Source organism: Sphaerodactylus townsendi, linkage group LG05 (genome assembly GCF_021028975.2).
Source record: "Sphaerodactylus townsendi isolate TG3544 linkage group LG05, MPM_Stown_v2.3, whole genome shotgun sequence".
In the NCBI taxonomy this organism is placed as follows: domain Eukaryota; kingdom Metazoa; phylum Chordata; class Lepidosauria; order Squamata; family Sphaerodactylidae; genus Sphaerodactylus; species Sphaerodactylus townsendi.
Window position 1 is genome coordinate 6,777,801 of NC_059429.1, and position 23,695 is coordinate 6,801,495.

General features: G+C 50.2%; 2 protein-coding genes across 2 annotated transcripts in view; both read right to left on the reverse strand.

Annotated features, from left to right (window-relative positions):
* Nucleotides 1-482: 482 nt before the first annotated feature.
* LOC125432482 (casein kinase I) lies at nt 483-23,151 on the reverse strand. Its single transcript, XM_048496033.1, has 8 exons — nt 23,005-23,151; nt 20,643-20,877; nt 17,860-17,945; nt 16,727-16,811; nt 13,453-13,601; nt 9,962-10,045; nt 1,813-1,919; nt 483-866 (listed from the first exon to the last, which is right to left on the reverse strand). The coding sequence occupies exons 1-8, from the start codon at nt 23,101-23,103 to the stop codon at nt 812-814; spliced, it is 900 nt and encodes a 299-aa protein (XP_048351990.1). The 5' UTR covers nt 23,104-23,151; the 3' UTR covers nt 483-811.
* A 344-nt stretch (nt 23,152-23,495) lies between these two features.
* Nucleotides 23,496-23,695, reverse strand: part of LOC125432774 (BTB/POZ domain-containing protein 2-like) — a 47,939-nt gene continuing 47,739 nt past the window's right edge. The window contains exon 4 of the mRNA XM_048496682.1: nt 23,496-23,501. Within this exon, the coding sequence (XP_048352639.1) occupies nt 23,496-23,501 (6 nt within the window). The remainder of the gene's footprint in view (nt 23,502-23,695) is intronic.

A 23,695-nucleotide genomic window follows, 5' to 3' on the forward strand; every position in this document is an offset into this window, starting at 1 on the left:
TTGCTGGAAATTAAGATGCTGAAGCAGCAAGTAAAGAGGGAAACCAAACGGAAACACTTTTCTTTAAAAAAAAAGAAAAAGAGATTGGCAAGCAGGAGCAACCAGGAAAGAGCTACAAAAAGGAGAGGGGAACGCAGGCCCCGATCCTCTCGAGCCCTGCAGACCAAAAACAATGCAAATTTTAAATTAAACTCTGATGCAGAAGTGAAACAGGGAAAGACTCTTTGCAGCTGGCTCGCCGCCACTTTGCTTCTTCTAAAGCAGGTGATAGGATCCTCTCAAGAACTTCTGCCCCGCTTCCATATTCTTTTTAATGTTTTCTTCCCAAGACGACTCCAACGAACCTGTGGCTGGGCGGGGACGGGAGTATTAGAACTGACCTGCTGCAGAATGAAGCTTAAATAGTTAATGCTTTTCTGCAGACCAGAAGGGGGGGGGGGGGGGAGAAAATGAAAACAAAACAAACCTTGGGCACTTTGAGAGCAAAAGTCTGACGTGCTTTTTTTCAGTGAACAGGGGCCCCCCTCCTCCAAATTCTGTGTTTCTCAGGAAGAAAAGAAAAAGTCACAAACGGGGGAAGGCTGTCCCTCCCCCCCCCCCCCCGCATGCCCGGACTAGCCCACCACAGTCATAGTGGCTCCTGGCCGCACCCCCCCCTCCCTGCAAAACCGGAGCAGGGGGGAGGCAGGAAACCTGTTCCCCATCCGAACAAGGAATCTTGATTCATTAGCTGGGGAGGGCGGGGGTCCAGGAAGTCAAACGAAACGTAGTCCCAAAAGAATCCTGGTCTTTTCCAACAGGGGTGGGGGGATCACTTGTGGCGCTGAATGGTTTTCCTCTTTCTTCTCTTGAAGAAACAGCAGCACCTGGAGCAGAAAGAGAAGGCATTGGTATCGCCACTTAAACGTTTCTTTGAAGCCGCTCCCATTAATTTGGCAAAAATCACAGGCGGTGTTTGGAGACTTCCTGCTCACCCAGCACAGTCTAAGCTGCCTTCTGCTGCCAATTTATGTGGCCACAGAGATCCCGTGCCCTTTTAAGAACCCCAAGCTGACGTTGCCTGGCTCCCTGGGTGAGAACGGAGTGGATCTGGCTACTCTACGGCAAACGATTCCCCCACTCCGTTCTAATTGTCTGGGGTTGATTATTGAAAATGAAAAGGAAAATGAAAAGGAACTAAGGTGAATGTGGGAAGGGGACGGGGGTGGGGGGCACCGTGGGGGGTTGCAAGGAAAAGGGGGAGGGCCCGGGGGCGATTTTCCGCCACCCAGTGCCTGGTGCGCAACGCACCCCTTGTCCCCTTGCCACTCTGCCACTGCACTCGCCTTGGCCTTGTCCCCGCACACAGTGTCTTGCCAGCCTCAGCACGGTTTCAAGAAATGTTTGTAGAATTTTAAAGGAATGGTGCCTTTAAAATTCAGCATACTTTCCTCCATTCTGCCACTGCAGGTAGTAGCAGTGTTTCTGGCCTGGGGGAGGGATTGGGGTGGGGGCAGATGTGCCCTCCACATGACCCAGGTGAGTGGCGGCTGGGGAGGAAACCCCCACCCGCTCCCCACACCCAAGACTCGCCTCTGGCCAGGACTTCTCAACTTCATCACAAGGCTCTTGGCCAGTGGTGGGATTCATATAATTCAACAACCGGTTCCGGTGGCGGGATTCAAATAATTTAACAGCTGGTTGTTTACAAGCACCATTTTAACAACCGGTTCTGCCGAAGTGGGGCGAACCGGCTGAATATCCCACCGCTGCTCTTGGCCTAGGTCTCACTGAATAGAAAAGCCTGCGGAAGCTGGAGGTGTGGCTACTCACTTTGTGTCGTCAGCCACCTCGACCTCAGCGGGGGCAGTGATGGGGGCGTTGGAGTGGCCAGCCGTCGGATCATCCGTGTTCAGCTCCCCGTTGGTTGAGCTCATTACCTAGGAGGAAATGAGAGGCGTGCAGGGTTAGCAACCCAGGAAAAAAAACCCAGAGAGGCAGAGGACCGCGGGGAACTCTATCTGTCGCCACTCAGCACGGAGGGAAAAGGTAGCTGCCGGCTTCAGGGAATTGACAAGGGAAACTGAATGGATGTGAGGAAGTCACCTTGAGTAATTATCCCGATTAAGACTGGAGAATTACCGTATATACTCGCGTATAAGTCGACCCGCATATAAGTCGAGGCACCTAATTTTACCACAAAAAAACTGGGAAAACTTATTGACTCGCGTATAAGTCGAGGGTGGGAAATGCAGCAGCTGCTGGTAAATTTCAAAAATAAAAATAGATGCCAATAAAATTACATCAATTGAGGCATCAGTAGGTTAAATGTTTTTGAATATTTATTTCAAAGAAAAACAGTAAACTGGCTCTGTAAGTGGAAAAGAGGGTCAACAAGAACAATATGGTATCAACAATAACTCTAAAAGTACAAAAACCTTAGCTCAACTAGCAACAAAGCTAAAACACAAGAGTTAAAATCCTTCAAAACTGGATTCCTCATCATCATCTGTAAGTCCAAATGTAACCCAACTTAGATTTTAAGAGGGATATTATCAGAAATGGAAAATCTACTATTAGCTTCCATTGTAAACAATGGGGGATGGGGCATCCCTTTGGGGATCAATAACTTTGGATCCCCTGACCCAAACTTCACCAAATCTGGCTGGTATCATAAAGAGACTCTCCTGATGAGACCAGCCAGGTTTGGTGAAGTTTGGTTCAGAGGGTCCAAAGTTATGGACCCTCAAAAGGGTAGCCCCATCTACTAATAGCTCCCATTGAAAACAATGGGAAATGGGGGCACCTCATTTGGGGGTCCATAACTTTGGACCCCCTGAACCAAACTTTACCAAACTTGGCTGGTATCATCAGGAGTGTCTTCTGAGGGTACCCTGAAATGTTGGTGCCGCTAGCATAAAAACTTCGCCCCCTGCTGGCCGGCAAAGTAAAAACACACAAAAAATTTTAATGACCCACATATAAATCGAGGGGAGCTTTTTCAGCATTAAAAATGTGCTGAAAAATTCGACTTATACATGAGTATATATGGTAATTATAATCTGAAGAAGAATCTATCGAAAACGGTTACAGTAGCGCAACCCATTTATTGATATTATTGGATACTGAATTGACGGACTTGGCTCAGACCGGTCCGCTTTGGCATATAGATTTACTCCTACTGGGTGAAATGTAGAATATGCAGCTATTGACAAGTGATTGATTATCTTCAAAGAAGAGGTCCCGTCCAAGTACCAATACGGACAAAGATATAGGACCGAGTGAAGACGACAGCATTTATCCACCTTGACTATGTTGTACGGTGATGTGATATGTATAGTATTGTAAGAGTCTAGGCTCTGATGTTGTTTGCACTTTTCACTGGTTGCACTTTATGTACTGCACTTTAAATGTTGGCTTAGCGCAATTGATAAAATAAAAGCAGTTGATGCAGCGCGTTTGTTTTCTGTGGAATTGATAAGGTCCCCCATCCAGTTGCTGGGTCTTGATCTTCCAAGCCTCTGCAAGATAACGGGGCCTTGGGAATGGCACGTCAGAGACCCCTGAGGTCTGAACCCAGTGGGGGCAAGGTTGCCCATTTTCTCTGCCCCATGGCCAGGTTTACTCTGAAAACCCCAAGATGATTGAAAGACAGATACAGGAAGGTCCTGCTCAACGGGATACGAGGGCGTCAGATAGCGGTGAAAGCTTTCAGGTGCCATCTAGCCATGTTCCAGGGCCAGGGACGTTCAAAGCTAACCCAAAATAGAAATAACAGAAGATTTTTTAAGCCAAGGGTTGCTGACAGTCAGCTCTCACGGCGCCTCCAGAGCAGAAAGTTTGGGGTTTGTTTCTTTTTTAAAAAAAGATGGAACATGTTGCGGGTTTGCTTGAAAACGTCCCTTGCTGGACGTCCTCCCCAAACACTTTTTTTGAGGGGGTGAGGAATAGGATATGCTAGCTTTACACGGACACGTTCGTTGACTCTGTACACTGCAATTTGAAAAAAAATCAGAAGTTTTTCGCTTCTTCCAGAGAACACAGTCTCTGGAGCAGCAGTCTCTGGAGCAGCAGTGGCGTAGTGGCTAAGAGCAGTGGCTAAGAGCAGGGGCACTCTGATCTGGAGGAACTGGGTTTGATTCCCAGCTCTGCCGCTTGAGTTGTGGAGGCTTATCTGGGGAATTCAGATTAGCCTGTACACTCCCACACATGCCAGCTGGGTGACCTTGGGCTAGTCACAGCTTCTCCGAGCTCTCTCAGCCCCACCCACCTCACAGGGTGTTTGTTGTGAGGGGGGAAGGGAAAGGAGATTGTAAGCCCCTTTTGAGTCTCCTGCAGGAGAGAAAGGGGGGATATAAATCCAAACTCTTCTTCTTCTTGGCAGCATAAGCTATAGTTTTGGGCCATAATGCAAACCAGGTTCAATTAGTACCAAACACACAGGGCACCGGTGTTCACGGCTTGTGTTTTAACACTGTGGTTTTTAACGGCAAATCGTCTCAGGCAGGCCTCTGAAGAGGCAGCACAGAAGTATCCTAAATAAATGCCGACAACGTGTCTTCTTTGCTCATTGCTTCAGATGCAAAGTGAGCTCCAACTCTGAGAAGCTCACACCGGCAGAAATTTTGTTCGTGCCCCCGGCCTTCTGCTTTGTTTTGCTCTAAGTCTAACAGAAAAAATACAGCTGCTGCTCTGCAGTGGCGTAATGCCAACCGGGCAGGTGCGACACTCTGGGCGGAGCAGCGGCAGGGGCGTGGTTGGGCCGTGTTTCCCCTCGCTCCGCCTCTGCTGCTCCAGAGTGGTCAATGAATATGAACCAAGTTATCTTTGCAACCCTGGCTGCTTCGAACCATGTTCCATGGCATCTAAGAGGGATGCTGGTTTGCAGCCGCTGGGCTGGACGCCAAACCTGCTTTCGATGCAGGGAGCAGCAGTGGCGTGGTGGCTAAGAGCAGTGGCTAAGAGCAGGTGCATTCTGATCTGGAGGAACCAGGTTTGATTCCCAGCTCTGCCGTCTGAGCAGTGGAGGCTTCTCTGGGGAATTCAGATTAGCCTGTGCACTCCCACACACGCCAGCTGGGTGACCTTGGGCTAGTCACAGCTTCTCGGAGCTCTCTCAGCCCTACCTACCTCACAGGGTGTTTGTTATGAGGGGGGAGGGGCAAGGAGATTGTCAGCCCCTTTGAGTCTCCTACAGGAGAGAAAGGGGGGATATAAATCCAAACTCCTCCTTCTCCTCCTCCTCCTCCCCCTCCCCCTCCTCCTCGAGAGGTTCACACCCATGTCAGAAGACACTCAGGGAGATTTTAAACTGTGGTGTTATAATCAGTGTCTGGAAGCAGCAGCTAGAGCAGAATGCTGTGGCTACACTGCGAGTCGAGGCCAGCTATCAGGAGCACATGACCTGAAACTTGGATGGGGTTTTAATAATCGATTATATATAATCATTGTACTGCAAAGCTGCCTTGAGTTCTGCAAGGCAGCTAATACTTTTCTTCTTTTTCAAACCACTCCCCCCTGTTCTTAGATAGAGGTCTTAAACAATAAAATCGTAAAACTTAAGTAAGACCCATATGTGTGAAAACACCTCCCCTTGACTCTTCTCTGCAATCTCTAAAAAACAAGCCACAGAAGAAGAAGAAGAAGAAGAAGAAGAAGAAGAAGAGGAGGAGGAGGAGGAGGAGGAGGAGGAGTTTGGATTTATATCCCCCCTTTCTCTCCTGCAGGAGACTCAAAGGGGCTTACAATCTCCTTGCCCTTCCCCCCTCACAACAAACACCCTGTGAGGTGGGTGGGGCTGAGAGAGCTCCGAGAAGCTGTGACTGGCCCGAGGTCACCCAGCTGGCGTGTGTGGGAGTGCACAGGCTAATCTGAATTCCCCAGATAAGCCTCCACAGCTCAGGTGGCAGAGCTGGGAATCAAACCCGGTTCCTCCAGATTAGATACACGAGCTCTTAACCTCCTACGCCACTGCTGAAGAGTTCGGATTTATACCCCACCTTTCTCCTTTGTAAGGAGTCGCAAGGAGGTCCTTTCCCCTTCCTCTCCCCCCAACAGACACCTTGTGAGGTAGGTGGGGCTGAGAGAGTTCTGAGAGAACTGGGATTAGTGGTCCAAACTCACCCAGCAGGCGTCATGTGGAGGAGGGAAGAAACAACCCCAGTTCTCCAGGTTATTCACCACTCTTAACCACTACACCACGCTGCGTCAGAGTTCTCTCAGAGGAACTGAGCCTTTTGCTTGAAAATGCTCGGGAAAGTACGGGCCATTTATTGAAACATGGCATAATCCAATTCAGACCAAGTTTGGACACATAAAGGCAATGCAGAAAGATACCCTGTTTCCCCGAATATAAGAAATCTCCGGAAAATAAGACGAAGTAGAGGTTTTGCTGAAGTGCGAAATATAAGGCATCCCCCGAAAGTAAGACGTAGCAAAGTTTTTGTTTGGAAGCTTGCCTGACGAACAGAATACAGAAATATAAGACATCCCCTGAAAACAAGACATAGCGCATCTTTGGGAGCAAAAATTAATATAAGACACTGTCTTATATTCGGGGAAACACGGTATATACCAAGAAGTCCACTGACCGAGCAGGGCAGGAACTCAGCTGGTCGGAAAAAGGAATCCTTAGCAGACAGCCCAACAAAACCATTAAAAAAGGGGAAGGCAGCTAGTAAGTGTTTTACACAAAGATTCCTGTACCCTACAGCTGAGTTCTCCCAGCAGAAGTACAAGATCAGTACTACTATTTGGTAACATCTGGAGGTTCTGAGAAATATTTCTGAATATTGGGGCCCGTTTCGCTTTTCATTGTTTTTTTGCTTTTAGAATTTAAAGAAAAGAGGTTTTTAGATCTCATGGAAAACACACAGTGAAAAATCAGCTTAGATACAAAAGAGATTGTCCTGGAAAACGGACACTTGTTCCCCCAGCCCAACATTAACCAGGGCACATTTTCTGGGCTAAATGGCACAGTACCATACACACAGACAAAGACACACAAAAACACCACTAAATCAATGCACAGTTCTCTTATTTTGTAGCCCAATTCCTGCTACCACAATTTGGGATTCAGCAAAAAAAAACAGCAACCCTAAAACAAAAAATACAGCCCCTGACCTAAACCTCATGAGCCTTTCATAATTCTGCATTGGCGTGAGGGACAGCTTAAGTCGGTATGGACAGCAGAATGCAGTTTGTTTGTCCTGCTTTTGGTTTTCAAGTTGCTAGTCCTTATGGCAGTCGCAGATGCAGTGGCGTAGCGCCCATGGGACAGGGGTGACGCCCCGGGCGGAGCTGCGGGGGAGGCGTGGCCGGGCCGTAGAGGGGACGTGGCGGGGCGGATGGCGCCGCATCAGGGACAAAGGGCACACACGCACCCCAGGTGCAATTTCCCCTCACTCCGCCTCTGCGCACATGTTCTTGATAGCTTTCGGTAATGCGTGCTGATCTCTGAAGCAGACGGAGGATTGATGGAATAAAATTCCAAAATCATGGCTTTAGAGCTCTTCAGAAATGTGGTGGCCGTCCCCAGACCAAACACAACCCACAATTACGCAAACGTGCGTAATTTCACAACGACAATGAGGGCCGCAGGAATTGGGCCAGTCTCGCCAGTGAAGCCAGGATGCAGTTTTTCAGTCCAGAAAACACAGCCTGGCTCCAAACGCGCGGCCCACAGCAAAGGGGCAGGATGGCAAGCTTTGGCGGGGAAATGACCATATACAGCGGCCACGGGTACAACAACAGTGCCTATGAGGCTCCCACATCACAAAAGCACACACACCCACACCCACAGAGCAATGACACACGTCCACCTATGCCCGAGACATGGCTCAATGCCCGCCAGGAGTTGAGCCACGTCGATTCCCTTCCCCGCAGGAACCACAGGGCTCGTAGGAGAAGCGCAGCTACAGAGACAAGAGCAGGAGATGGAGGAGAAGAAGCGAATGACCAATCTCTTCCAGTTGCCAAGAAAGGAATATCTCCTTTATTGTCAGGAATGGCTTGGAACTGAATAGGGGAGCCATATTGGAAAAGGGCGGAAGCACACCTTCTTTTCAAACTCTGGGCTGCTTCACAGGAAACCCCTCCCTCCCACACAGCCGGCATAGCGGAACACACAAAATGGACCACCTGTGATAACCCAGAAATTGTTTCATTGGCAACAGAACTCCGGGAACAGCAGCAGGAAGTCCAGCCGGGGGGGGGGGGGGGGCTTGGGGCCAGTGGTGGGATCCCAAAATTTTAGTCACAGGTTCCCATGGTGGTGGGATTCAAACTGTGGCGTAGAGCCAATGGGGCCGGGCGGGGCACCACGTGGGCGTGGCATTCCTGGGCGGGGCTGTGGCAAGGACGCAGCCGCTGCGCCAGTCCTTGGGCGGGAAACGAATGCACGCAGGCACAGGCTGCCACGTACGCCGGTGCACCTCCTGCTAGACTGCTTCAAGTTCTGCACGCTACTGCTGAGAGGAGGGTGTGACTAAGGCAAAAATCACGTGGCAAAATCACCCATTAGTAACCCCCTCTCGGCACACACAAATAATTAGTAACCTACTCTCGGGAACCTGTGAGAACCTGCTGGATCCCACCTCTGCTTGGGGCCCTTGGGGCCGACGCTTGGGGCCGCTCAAGAACCACCCTTTGGTTGTATCTTTTCAGGGGGCAAATTTGGGCACAGGTCCTGTTTTCCACCAGATCTCGACCCGCAGTGATGCTGGCCGGGATGAAACGTCCAAATGGGACCAGGCCGAAACACGCAGGCCATTCCAGAGAGACCGAGACAGGGCGAGTGAACGGTTTGAGGGTTTGTGTGAGCAGGAAAGGTGGGGTTTGATGCAGGTGGGGTATGAACAGCAGTTTGCGGGTCCCCGCCCCAGCTGCCCCGTCCCCACCCGCCCCCCTCCCGCCCCAGCCCTGCCCTGTACCTGCACAGAACCCCCAAGCCTGCTGGCAGCCAGAAGAGTTCCCAAAACCTCCTCGACAGGTTGCCGCCCAGACTGGGGATCCCATAATTCTGTCCCCTCGGGTGACGGCTAATGTCGGAGGCAGGGGGGAAAAAAGAGAAAAAAACAAGAGAGAGAGAGACGGAAGGGAGGGGGTCGCAGTAGCGGAGGAAGTGACAGAGAGAGACAGAGACATGCAAAAGCAAAAAAAATATGAAGAGGCCAGAATGTCACCGAGGCACCCACATTCCCCAAGAAGAAGCACCTGTACTGGGGCACCAGTCGTGATCTCCCGGGGGCCTTGTGAACTTGTGAGCAAACACACACCTTGTGAGCAAACACACACCTTGTTTCTCACAGAGAGGATCTGAAAACGGGATCCCCCAACCTCAGACTCACCACCAGTGGCGTAGCGCCCAGGGGACGGGTGGGGACAACTTGCACCGGGGGGGGGGGGCGGCGGTGCGAAGGCAGGGGCACAGGGCACACACGTGCCCCAGCTGCAATTCCCCCTTGCCCACAACCCTGAACAGCTTGAAGCGACATGCAAAGCTGCCTCCCCTCAAATGCTACAAAGCTACCAAAAAAACGGGCGACCCTCCTTTCTTAAGCTCCCGCTTAAGGGAGCCAACACCACGAGAACCCCCTGAAAAGGCCAGGAGGGGGAGAGAAGAGGGTCTCGGTTCAATGATGAGATAGGAGCGTGCATGCAGAGGAGGGTTCGGTCCCAGCACCCCGGGAAAGACCCGTGATGGAGTTTGTGGACAGCCACAGCCAATTGAGACAGACAGCACGGTGGACCGTCGAACCAGATTCACACCCAGACCACACACATCCCGTGCAGACTCCAGCCACTTTGCGCCCACTGAGTTAGGCCCTTCGGCTGGGGAGAAGCACCCGGACACTCCCAAGAAAGTGGCACCCCCCCACCCTGAGCCCCCCAATTTCATGTCACTTGGTGCTTTGGCCCATATCCCAGTTTGGCTTCAAACTTTTCCCCTGGCCCCCACTGGAATGCCCCCTGCGCCCCCTACCTGTTGCTTGATGAACTGCTGTGCTTTCTCTCTGTTCGGAGGCTGGACTTGTACGTCACTCTGGATTGTGCCAATTGGGGTCGGCTGCAAAAGACAAGAGAAAGGGCTTGAAGGCTCTGGGGGAAGAGAGGGAGCAGCAGTGGAGGGTTATCTGGGGAATTCAGATTAGCCTGTGCACTCCCACACACGCCAGCTGGGTGACCTTGGGCTAGTCCAGGGGTAGGGAACCTGCGGCTCCCCAATTGGCCATGCTGACAGAGGCTGATGGGAATTGTAGTTCCTGAACATCTGGAGAGCCGCAGGTTCCCTACCCCTGGGCTAGTCACAGCTTCTCGGAGCTCTCTCAGCCCCACCCACCTCACAGGGTGTTTGTTGCAAGGGGGGAAGGGCAAGGAGATTGTAAGCCCCTTTGAGTCTCCCCCAGGAGAGAAAGGGGGGATATAAATCCAAATGCTTCTTCTTCTTCTTAGGGATGTCCAACTTTGATGCCCCAGATGTTCACAGGCTACAATTCCCATCAGCCAATTAGCCAGGCTGGCAGGGACTGATGGGAATCATAGTCCATGAACATCTCGGGTGCCAGAGTTGGACCCCTCTGGGGTAGCTGCTCTTCCGGCAGACCTTTCTGTAGGCTCAGGGGGGATATAAAACCAAACTCTTCTCTTCTTCTTCTCCCTGGTGCAGCTGCTGCCTCTATAGCTCAGGCACGTCAATCTTTAAAACTCCCGAAAAACAAATTAGGGGACAGGGGACAGGCTGTGGCTCAGGGGTAGAGCATTTGCTCGGCGCACAGAAGGTCCCAGGTTCTAGACCTGGCATCTCCGGTTGAACGCATCGTGTAGTAGGGGGTGTGCAAGATCTCGGTTCGAGACCCTGGAGAGCCGCTGTCACTCTGAGCGGATTCTGCTGATCCTGCTAAACCAGAGGTCTGCAACTTGTGGCTCTCCAGATGTTCATGGACTACAATTCCCATCAGCCCCTGTCAGCATGGCCAATTGGCCATGCTGGCAGGGGCTGATGGGAATTGTAGTTCCTGAACATCTGGAGAGCCGCAGGTTGCAGACCCCTGTGCCAAACAAAGGGTCAGATTCGATATAAAACAGCTTCCTGTATTCAAGCTGCACCCCAAATGCCCAAACATCCATTCACTAAGGGTTTGGAATGTCCGACGACAAACCCGCAGCCAATGGGTGTGCAGGACTCCCATTGGCTGGAAGTGTGTTCCTCGCATTCCAACCCCTCCCCCCCCCCACACACACCTCCCTTCCCAAGACCTGCAGGTCTCCCTTCCCTGTTTCCCAAACCATGCAGGGGAAACCAGGGGGGTGGGGGGAAACAGCCCAATCCTCCATGCGGGGTTCAGCTAGGATCGCCCCTTCATAAGAACATAAGAGCAAGCCAGCTGGATCAGACCAGAGTCCATCTAGTCCAGCTCTCTGCTACTCGCAGTGGCCCACCAGGTGCCTTTGGGAGCTCACGTGCAGGATGTGAACACAATGGAGCTCACATGCAGGATGGGAAAGCAATGGCCTTCTGCGGCTGTTGCTGCTCCTGAGCACCTGGTCTGCTAAGGCATTTGCAATCTCAGATCAAGGAGGATCAAGATTGGTAGCCATAAATCGACTTCTCCTCCATAAATCTGTCCAAGCCCCTTTTAAAGCTATCCAGGTGAGTGGCCATCACCACCTCCTGTGGCAGCATATTCCAAACACCAATCACACATTGCGTGAAGAAGTGTTTCCTTTTATTCGTCCTAATTCTTCCCCCCAGCATTTTCAATGGATGCCCCCTGGTTCTAGTATTCCCTGTTTCTCACATTGCACAGGGCTTGGAAAACCGGGGGGGGGGGGGGGGAGAGAACAGCCCTCTCCTGCCTGCCGTCTTCCTCCGCCCCCATGCCCAGAGCCCATTTTATTTCATTTTAAAATGGGCTTAACTGCTAGTCTCCTTAACATTTTTACTGGTTTTAAATTGTGATTTAGACATTTTAAGCCACCCTGAGCCCATAAGGGACAGGATGGCTTAGAAATGTAAATAAATAAATAAACCCACGAGGAAGACAGTAGGATTCCCAGTCAAGACTTTATAAAACGGCACAAAGGACTAATCCTGGGTGTTGCCCCCACGTGGAGTTCAGGGGTAAGGTGAGCCCTGTTCATCGGTGTCCAACTGCACCTCTGCCCCAAATTCCGTGGGGAGTTCGGGGCCAGGGTGCAGTTTGAGGTGGGGGACATGGCCCTGCCATGCACCCCCAAGTAAGTGGCGCCCGGGGCTTTAGCGCCCCCCCCCCGCCCCCCGCTATGCCACTGTTACTAGTCATATGAACTCAGGCTGGACTCCTAGACCAGTGGTGGCGAACCTATGGCACAGGTGCCAGAGGTGGCACTCAGAGCCCTCTCTGTGGGCACTCGTGCAGAGTTCATCATGTGGGAGGGGAGTGGAAATTAATCATCCCCCACCCTACACACACATCTAGGCTGGCCTGGGCACAATCCTTTACCTGGGAGTAAGCTTGGTTGCTGGCAACGGGGCTTGCTTCTGAGTAAACCCTCCTAGGATTGTGATTCACCCATTTGAAGAGTTGCACAGTTGCTTCACCAAGCTTACTCCCGAGTAACGCACGCCTCGGAGCCAACCATTTTTTCTAAACTAAAACCTCAGTATTCAGGTTAAATTGCCATGTTGGCATTTTGCGATAAGTAAGTGGGTTTTTGGTTGCAATTTGGGCACTCGGTCTCGAAAAGGTTCGCCATCACTGTCCTAGGCCATGTTGTGACAAGCCATCTAACGATTTCCACCCCTGAAAGAAAGATCCATTTGGAGGACCAAAACTATAACTTTGGAGGATGTGCAGAGTTTTTTCAAGTTTTCGATTTTCATTAAAAAAAAAAAACTTTTTTCCAGATAGCAACACTGAGCTATGATTAAACTATATCACTTTCTGAATGTATGTATGTGTGATAAAAAACAGATTACTTTTGACCTTTGAGGCCGAAACATGTATGGTCATAGTTAAGTCACTTGAAACTGGCATCAACTATTTATGTTGATTGGGCACAGCATTTGTAAAGCTAGCAGTAGGTATTCCAGAGATGACAGGTTTTTTAATTGCCAATTTGCATACACTTTATAATATATGCTTGTTTGATTTTAATTTTGTAACGTAGCCCTTGTGAATAGTGGATGCTTAGAGTGTCTTTCTACTTTCCAGTCCACAGCCACGTCAAATGAAGGAGCAGAGGTGCAACGGGGAAACTCCCATGTGGACTTCAACCACGACACTCCTGCTGTTCTTAGATCAACGCCCCGCTCATCTCTCTTTGAAATACTCCATGATTTCCCAAGAACTGATTTCCCAAGAAATCTTTTGAGAGTTCAGGGTGGCATTTCATGCTTATGCCGGTACTCCACGCAGGAGTACTCCAAAACATCACTGAGCAAAAAAGGCCACATAGAGAAAATCAGACGGAGGGCCAGGAACTGCTACTTACTAAGGGTTTACCAGCCCAATCGTATTCGTAATCGAAGACAAAGCCGTTCCGATCAAACAGGTCGGTGAAGAGCTTGCGCAGGTAGTCATAGTCTGGCTTCTCGAAGAAATCCAAACGCCGAACATAGCGGAGGTACGTGGCCATCTCCTCTGCAAACGAAAAACAGGGGAGGGAAGAGTCCCTCTGGTCAAAACAGCCTTCGCACGAGACAAAAACTGAAGCAGGAAGAGACACAGCGGATTCTCGATGGAAATGCCACGAAAACGTTTTCTTTGCAGCAGTGGCATAGTGGTTAAGAGCAGGTGCACTCTAATCTGGAGGAACCGAATTTGATTCCTTGCTCTGCCACCTGAGCTGTGGAGGTTTATCTGGGGAATTCAGATTAGCCTGTGCACTCCCACACACACCAGCTGGGTGACCTTGGGCTAGTCACAGTTCTACAGAGCTCTCTCAGCCCCACCTACCTCACAGGGTGTTTGTTGTGAGGGGGGAAGGGCAAGGAGATTGTAAGCCCCTTTGAGTCTCCTATAGGAGAGAAAGGTGAGGCCAGCCATGGACTCCCCCTCTAGGATGCTCTTGTGTTGCGTGCCATCATTGGTACGCCTGATGCCATCTAATTAGTACTGTCCCCTCCCGGCCTTGGGATAGGGCCCCACATATATTATTGCTGCGGCTGTGTTTTATGGTTTTAGATTTGTAAATTGTTTTAAATTACCTTAGTTTTATGTGTAAAATGTTGTTTTTAGCCTGCTGTGTTTAATGCTACTTTGTATTGTTGCTGCAGGCCTGCTGTACGCCGCCCAGGGCCCTTCGGGGATGGGCGGTTTAAAACAAACAAACAAACAAACAAACAAATCCTCCTCCTCCTCCGCTAGGCAATATTATCATGATAGATAGTCTAAATGTTAGTTGCTGTCGCTGCTGCTGGTATTGAGAGAGTCTGGTGTCCCAGCCATTTAGCACAGTGGTGGCGAACCTATGGCACCTCTAGATGTTCATGGACTACAATTCCCACCAGTCCCTGCCAGCATGGCCAATTGTCCATGAACATCTAGAGGTGCCATAGGTTCACCACCACAGATTTAGCATCTAGCATCACATTAAATGTAAGAAGAGCCCTACTGGATCAGACCAGTGGTCCACCTAGTCCAGAACCCTGTCCTACACAGCGGCCAACCCAATTCCTCTGGAGGTCCAATAACGGGGCACAGAGCTCAAGGTATTCCCTTGAGGTTGCCTCCTGGCACTGGGATCCAAAGGTTTGCTGCCTTGGAACATGGAGCTGGTAGCCGCTGGTCGGCCTCTCCTCCATGAATCTGGCTAGTCCCTTTTCACCCCGTCACTACATCCCTTGACAGCAACACCTGCGGCTTTATTTCTCAGTGAGCGAAGAAGCACTTCCTTCTATCTGGCCTTTCTGGCAGTCCTGGCAGGGGGAGGCCAGTTATTCCCATTCAGAGATGTGGCGAGGGGGGACTGCGCCCAGGACACGCGTGCGCCCTGAGCCCCCGCCACACCCCTGCCCGGTGCCTCGCCCACCCTCCGCCCCCCTAGGCGCTACGCCACTGTTCCCATGAGAGGGAGCAGGAATGCGAAAAAGAATAGCTCATCAATAGACCGCATGGGGCAGTGATGGCGAACCTTTTTAAGACCGAGTGCCCAAATTGCAACCCAGACCCCAGTTATTCATCGCAAAGTGCCAACCGGTCAATTTAACCTGAATGCTGAGGTTTTAGTTTAGAAAGAACGGTTGGCTCCCTTTTCCTCTGCCCCACCCGATCGAGCAGGGGCCAGCCTGCTCTAGCCTCCAGCAAATCCCACGCTCACTGCTCTGTGCCTCTCTAGCATCTCTGCCTCTTCTTCACCCACCCACCCCCCCTCAGGAGAAGCCACCTGAAGCACGGACACCAAGCCCACCAGCCGAGTCCTCCCTGGTCACCACGGTGCGCGCATGTTGTGCTCAGTAGCCCAGCCTAGATGTGTGGGAGGGTGATTTTTCGCCCCCCACATGACGAACTCTGTGTGTGTGTGCCCACAGAGAGGGTTTCGAGTGCCACCTCTGGCACCCGTGCCACAGGTTCGGCATCACTGGCATGGGGTGACGTTGGAACCTGGTCCCCGGCCACAGTCCAGTTTCCCTGCCCTCCCACACAAACCAGCTCATTCAACCCCAGTCCCCCCTCTGTAGCCTGCATAGTCTGTTGAAGTCGGCCCGCAGGGGTCGCAAGGAAGAGGTGAGACGCAGTGATATCATCCGGTGGAGAGAGCCAGCCGCAGGAAGCGCGGTCCTTGGATCCGGCAACGCTGATCCGTGGGCCTGGCAACTCTGCCGTGTGCTAGTCCCTGGCACCTTTTATTAGGGTTTTAGTGGGGGCATGTAGAGGAGGCGGATAGGCAGATAAGCGGGAGAGCGGGAGAGCATCATGTGATGCATGATCTCATGGGGTGGCTACGTGCCGGAGGAAGCGTCCGCGTCTGGGTCTAATCCATACCTGGGGGCAAGAGCCCCTTTGTCTGGGACACCTGGTGACCGTGAGTCAGGTAGTTCATGTCCTGTGACTCACGGGGGCCTGGGGGATGGGGGAGCGTGTGCGCCCAGAAGGGCGCAGATGGCACAGGCATTCCATGCGCTCTTTCTGCGGCTCTGCTGGGTTCGCGGGGCTCACCCCTACAGTCTGTTATATCCTCAGCTACTTCCTTACAGCCCGGGCGGGAGGACAGGACTCTGTGCAATCAGAGGCTGCTGAATCAATGGCAGTACCGTGCAGTGGTTAGATCCAGGTTCATGTCAGTCAACGAGAAGAAAAAAGTTGAACATGCCACTAAGTGTTGGGGTGAGCCAGTTTAACCCAGCAGAGCCTCAGTCAGAGCACAGGGATGCCTGCGCCATCTGTTGCCCTCTGGGCAGGTGAGCTCACCTGTCACAAGACCCCCATGACTCACGGTCATGGGATGCCCTGGACAAAGGGACAAAAGGCGCATACCCCCAGGTATGGATTAGGCCCAGACAGGAACGTTTCCTCCTGCACGTACGCAGCCCCCATGAGTCATGTACTGTACAATATTCTCCCGCCCCCTTGGAAAACCGTAATAAAAGGTGCCAGGGATCAGAGCTCGGCAGATTAGCTAGATTGACCTGCCGCTGGCTTCTCTCCACCGGACCCTGATATCGCTGCGTCTCGCCTATTCCTTGAGCCGAACGGAACGACTTCAACTAAGCAAGCCAGCCTGACACATGCTGACCATCTCCCCCTCCCCGCCCAAACGTCCTTACCGGGGAAGTTTTCACACAGCACTTCAACGGGCGTGGCTCTTTTGGTATCGCCTATTTTCTGATACCGTTCCTTCAGTGTGTCTGCCTAGAACGAGGACAGGACAAGAGAAGATCAGCCGAAAGGAGCGTGGGACATTTCAACCCCACAACACGGCAGGGAACAAACGACTGCTGAGACGAGAACAGATTTCTTGTCTGATGTTCTGGATTGTTGGCAAGATCTTGTGCAACCACCGGACTAGGGGCAGCGGTGGCAAAGTGGTTAAGAGCAGGTGCATTCTATTCTGGAGGAACCGGGTTTGATTACCCGCTCTGCCGCCTGAGCTGTGGAGGCTTCTCTGGGGAATTCAGATTAGCCTGTGCACTCCCACGCACGCCAGCTGGGTGACCTTGGGCTAGTCACAGCTTTTCGGAGCTCTCTCAGCCCCACCTACCTCACAGGGTGTTTGTTGTGAGGGGGGAAGGGCAAGGAGATTGTCAGCCCCTTTGAGTCTCCTGCAGGAGAGAAAGGGGGGATATAAATCCAACTCTTCTTCTTCTTCTAGCTGCTGTGACATCACAGAATGTTCATAAACATCTAAAGGGGAAGGAGCGAGCAATCACAGAGGTGCTCTATTCTGCCGGCATCGTGTCAATGTCAGCTTATGGGATGGCAAAGTTAGGATCGTGCGGGCAGAAGAGAGGCGTGAGTGATTCTGCCTCATGGCACACCAACTGGTTCTTATGTACAAAACGCCTTCCACACCCATTCAGGAGGGAGGGGGAAAAAAGAAGAAAATTATGCAAACAGAGGCAATACATAAGCATATTTGCATGCAGCAAACAGGCTGAAGCAGTTCTAGGGCAGTGGTGGCGAACCTTTGGCACTCCAGATGTTATGGACTACAATTCCCATCAGCCAATTGGCCATGCTGGCAGGGGCTGATGGGAATTGTAGTCCATAACATCTGGAGTGCCAAACGTGTGTGGGTTGTATTGCTGCTACTGATATTATTGGTTTTATGTATTTTAATGATATTATTCGATATTTTTTGTATTTGTACACCGCTCTGAGCCCTTTGAGGGAGAGCGGTTTATTAAGTTGAATTAATAATAATAATAATAATAATAATAATATGGGGTTGGCTCCTCACCTTGAGGCCTTGCCAGGGCAGGCTCCCACGCAGGAAGTACATGAACATGTGACCTAGTGCTTCCAGGTCATCTCGGCGACTTTGTTCTGCATGGGAAGAAACAGAGAGTTATGGATACAGACAAGAGGAGAACCTCTCAGGTTCTAGAAACCACGATTTTTAATTATAGTTAAGCACCACTTTTTTTGGAGGGGAGGGGGTGAAACATTCTTGCACATCCAGCAATCTGGGAAAAAAATTCATAAAAATCATCGCTTTGCACACTGAGATTTTGTGTTTTTGCAAAACAACAACAACAACCAGGACTTTCACAATTTTGCTCTTAGCTGTGCCAATTTTCCTTGGCATTAAACCAGGCATAGAAAGAGTCATAAATCAAGAGCAACCCCCCTACACACAAAAAAAAACTTTGCCAATTTTTTCTTTTAGCATTTGAAATGCCCACTAAAGTCCCTCTTCTTTTAAAACGTCTGTTAGCCTTGAAGCTAGCTGGCTACCGTTCATTGTTTTCTCTCTCCAAATACTTCAAACTTTTAATACAAGCGGTTCTATAAATTATTTGCTTCTGTGCAGATTTAGAAGGTATTGTATTGCTAATTCCACCACTGGAACCTGCTCGGGCTCTAAAGGTAAGCTAAAAAACATCAAGCTTTAAAAAAAACAACCCACCCACCCCCAAATTATAAAATAATCACACCCCAAAGTAAAAATTACACTCCCATGATAATGAATCAACTCATGGTGGATCACTTCCACCCGTACATCTCAGCTCACACTATGAGGACTTATGGTGGGACCCTGAGGCTGATTACCCACTGGCGCTCTGGTGCACAGTGGGATAGGAAGTGCATTGGGGCAAGAAATCTTCTCCCGACGCACTTCCTGTTCGCAGCGTGCCAAGAGAGGAGGCGCATTGCCCTGACACGGTTCCTATTTGTGCCGCACCAAGGGAGGAGGTATGTCAGGGCAGGATTCTTTGCCCTCTTTGCACTTCCTCTTGCCCCGTGCATGCTTTTTGCTTTCCCTTTTCGTGCCACAGCCGGATGAGGTAAGTGTGGGAAGGGGGGAAGCCAGCCCCCCCCCCCCCCTGAAAATATAGACTGCAAACCGGGAGCAGTTTGGCCCAGCTACGCCTCTGTTCAGTAGCAATGATAAATGTGGAAAACACCGCCAGTCCTACTGCTACTACAACTGATACCCATACATCAACACCTGTGTTGAACAAAAGCATTTACTTAGTGCGGTGAAAAAGTAATGCATTCCTTAGAAGAAGTACAGCATCACTTTAGTTCCCCACAATACAGCCAAGGCTGTTACTAAGGGAATTGCTTGATTTATATGTATTGTGTACTTTTGTATGGTGGAAAGTTTTGTGTTTACACTGTTCAAGATTATTAAGGCACCTTAATTACTTTTTCACTTCACTTAAGTAAATGGTTTTGTTTAACACAGGTGTTGATGTGTGGGTATCAATTGTAGTAGCAGTAGGACTGTAGGTGTTTTCTACATTTATTATTGATATCTAGTACGCTCGTCCTAATCATTATTGTTATACAGCCTTCAGTAGCCCCAGACGAGCTAAGTGATGAGCCAGCTGCATGAAGAAGGCAAAGGCAGAGACAGCAGCTCAATAATAAAAGGAGGAGGGCCCGCAGTGCAGCTCAATCTGGCCAAAGGTGTCTGTGAACTAGACACAGTGACATCAGAGGAGGACTGAGTCTCCGCAGGATCCTGGAATCATTATAAACCCTGTTTTAGGTTTGGGTGCAACAAGTGTGTTTCCCTGGGAAGTTCCACATGACTGGTTCCCTGCTCCACACCTTAAACCTCAGTTCCTAGCCTGCCTGCTTGAACTCCTGGACTACCTGACCTCGGACTACCTGACCATGCATGTGTCTGCCACCTGCCCAGACCTCAGACTGTTTGACATGCCACACCTGATGCCTGCCTTTAGGGTACCCACTCTCCCCAGATTCCACCCCGAAATCTCCAGGTATTTCCCAACTTAGACCTAGCAGCGCTAACTCAAACCTTCTATTGCTGGCTAAAGCTGTGGTGTGACCGCACTTGGAGTACTGTGTTTAGTTCTGGTCGCCACATCTCAAAAAGGATATTGAAGAGATAGAAGAAGTGCAGAGAAGGGCAACAAGGATGATTGAGGGACTGGAGCACCTTCCTTAAGAGGAGAGGCTGCAGCGTTTGGGACTCTTTAGTTGGGAGAGGAGAAGTCTGAGGGGGGATATGATTGAAGTCTATAAAATTATGCCTGGGGTAGAAAATGTCGACAAGAGAGAAATTTTTCTCTCTTTCTCACAATACTAGAACCAGGGGGCATACATTGAAAATGCTGGGGGGAAGGATTAGGACTAATAAAAGGAAACACTTCAACGTGTGATTGGTGTTTGGAATATGCTGCCACAGGAGGTGGTGATGGCCACTAACCTGGATAGCTTTAAAAGGGGCTTGGACAGATTTATGGAGGAGAAGTCAATCTCTGGCTACCAATCTTGATCCTCCTTGATCTCAAATTGCAAATGCCTTAGCAGTCCAGGTGCTCGGGAGAAGCAGCAGCAGAAGGCCATTGCTTTCACCTCCTGCCTGTGAGCTCCCAAAGGCACCTGGTGGGCCACTGCGAGTAGCAGAGAGCTGGACTAGATGGACTCTGGTCTGATCCAGCTGGCTTGTTCTTATGTTCTTATGTTCTTATGGCTTTTGACCAAGTGAAGAGCCCAGACCACGAGGTTCCCAAGGGAGCCCTTTCCAAGCCGCACCCGCAGCCTTACCTTTCCCGAGGTGCGTGTTGATGCTCATGTATCGGGCCGTCCCTGTCAGGCTCTTGTGCTCTCGGTAGGGGATGTGTTTTTTGGTCTCGGGGTCAATGTACTCTTTGGCCAGGCCGAAGTCAATGATGTGAATGGTGTGTTGGCGTTTGCTGCCTGGACGGCCCACCAAGAAGTTCTCGGGCTTGACGTCTCTGTAGATCAGGCTTTTGGTATGAACGTACTCCATCCGGGTGATCTGAGGCGGGGAAAAAGGGTTTGGGGAAGGAGAAGGGGGCATCTGTCAGGGCAGTAGCACGTTAAAGACAAGCAGGTTTGAACTTCTGACCTAAGAGGTGGGGACGACGGCACCACACGTGTGTGTGTTAAATGCTGTCAAGTTGTTTCCACAACACAACACAAGCCTTTATTGGCATGTAAAACAGGACAAAATTTTAAAACAAAACAAGGTTAAGAAATGCAGTTAAAACTACTAATTTCCAGTATAAAATTTGCAACAGTTTCACAAAAGAGCACATCAGAGCTGTTCAGGAGATTGGGTATCTTATAACACTCATGCCACTGAGAACATTACAAGAAAATGGAATTCATGTATTTCATGCGTATTTTATTGTATTTAGGGCATAGAAACAAAGAATGGTCAAGTGTTTCAACCGTAGTCAGATCACATGAACAAACTCTTTTAGAACGTTCCATATTCTTAAATCTTCCCTCCAGCAGAGCTGATGGCAGCACATTACATCTTGCAGTAGCCAAGGCTCTCCTCTGGGTGGGATTAATCAGCAGACGACGATATGCTGCCATAATTCCACGCTCGCATGGGATTAATAATGTAGTCGGAGAACAGGTTGTCTTGGCAGCACGAGTCAAATTATGAAAATCAAGATCCAAGAGCCTATTCTTAACTAGTCTGAAGGCTTCCACCTTTGTGAGCATAAGGAGTGATTCCAAGGGGAAACCAACAGCTTCAACCTTTCTAAAGATCAAAGTATACCATTCTGAAATAAAGTGATCTGATAACAGAGAGGGAATATAGCTATTGGATCCCACTAGAAAATGTATATGCAGCCAATATTTTATGGCCCAAGTTGTTTCCGACTCACGGCGACTGTGGCTTCCGTGACTGAGTCAATCCATCCCATGTTGGGTCTTCCTGGTTTCCTGCTGCCCTCAACTTTTCCTTGCATGACTGTCTTTTCCAGTGGCTATTGTCTTCTCATAATACGACCAAAGAACGACAACCTCAGTTTGGTCATTTTAGCCTCTAGGGCAGTGGTGGCGAACCTATGGCACAAGTGCCAGAGGTGGCACTCAGAGCCCTCTCTGTGGGCACGCGCAGAGTGCCCCCCCACATCTAGGCTGGCCTGGGTCGCTGGGCTCGATTATTAGCATTAAACCTAAGACCTAGTTTTGGGGAAGCAGTGTAGGTAACCCTGTTAAGCGCTGTTAAACTCCACTGATTTTCATGCAAAGAACTAAAGCGCAATTCTTTACCTGGAAGTAAGTTTGGTTGCTGGCAATGGAATTTGCTTCTGAGTAAACCCTCCTAGGGCTATGATTCACCCGTTGGAAGAGTTGCACAGTTGCTTCAAAGCAAAGCCAACAACTACCACCAAGCTTACTCCTGAGTAACGCACGCCTTGGAGCCAACCGTTTTTTCTAAACTAAAACCTCAGTATTCTGGTTCAATTGCCGTGTTGGCACTTTGCGATAAATAAGTGGGTTTTGGGTTGCAATTTGGGCACTTGGTCTTGAAAAGGTTCGCCACCACTGCTCTAGGGAGAATTTCAGGCTTGCTTTGATCTGATGGAGGTAGTCGTGGAAAGCGCAATCAAGCCACAGATCACCTCAATCAAGATCACAGATCACAGGCACCTGAAAGGCCTCTCCAGGGTTGAGCGGCATCTGCCAAAGCGAGCCAACTGGTCATGCTGGCAGGGGCTGATGGGAATTGTAGTCCATGAACATCTGGAGTGCCATAGGTTCGCCACCACTGCTCTAAAGGGAGTGAGCAAACCCTGCTGGAGTCCTAGAAGACCAGAACTGGTACGACAAATGTTTGAACAAGAAACTTTTGAAATGGAGGCCGATGTGACCAGCCAACAGCTCAGCCAGAACAAAACCACACCAAATGCCTCACTCAGGTTTCAGAATGAAAAAAACAAAACCAGAATAAAAACCTTGGCAAATAACTTAATGATAGTTTCAAAATTCAGCTTGCAGAATTTGGACCACCCCAACATGGAACATCCGTTCTTTTCTAATGCAATCTTCAACAACCTGACCATAGAGCACTCAAAGACACAGCCTCTCCCCTGAAGAGCAGGAATAGTCCCGTGGGCGGAGCCCTTAGAAGGCCACTCACCAATTGGATGGCGATCATGAGGACCGTCTTGAGCGTGAACGTCCTGTCGCAGAGGTCGAAGAGGTCTTCCAGGCTGGGTCCCAGCAGCTCCAAGACCATGGCGTTGTACTTCCCGCATGGGCCAAAGTAGTAAACCTGAGGGATTCCTTCTAGAAGGGGTTGAGAAACAAAGGGGGTGTGAGACGGGGGGTTCCAAAAGCCATCCCCTCCTCCCAAATGCTGGTCTAAATCCTAACCCCATCCCGGCTCTCACTCAGGGCACTTTCGCACGTGCAGAATAATGCACGTTCAATCCACTTTCACAATCGTTTGCAAGGGGATTTTGCTATTTCACACAGTAAAATCCAACTGCAAAGTGCATTGGGAGCGCATTATGCTGCAAGCGCAAAAGTGCCCTCAGAGTCCCCAACAGGAAAGAAGCAAGAAAGAGGGGGACTCTGAGAACTGTACAGCTGCGAAGGATTCCTCGACACGTCCCTCAGAAATTCAAGTCACAACTTGAATGGAGAATGGGACAAAGCGAAGACCGTGGGCAGGGAGGGCAATGAAAATACTTAGCATCGTTACCATGATGGCCCTTGCAGGAGCAGAAAGGCAGAGTACAAGTTTTGGAGAGAGAGAGAGAGAGAGAGACAGAGACAGACAGACAGACAGACAGACAGACAGACAGACAGACAGACAGACAGACAGA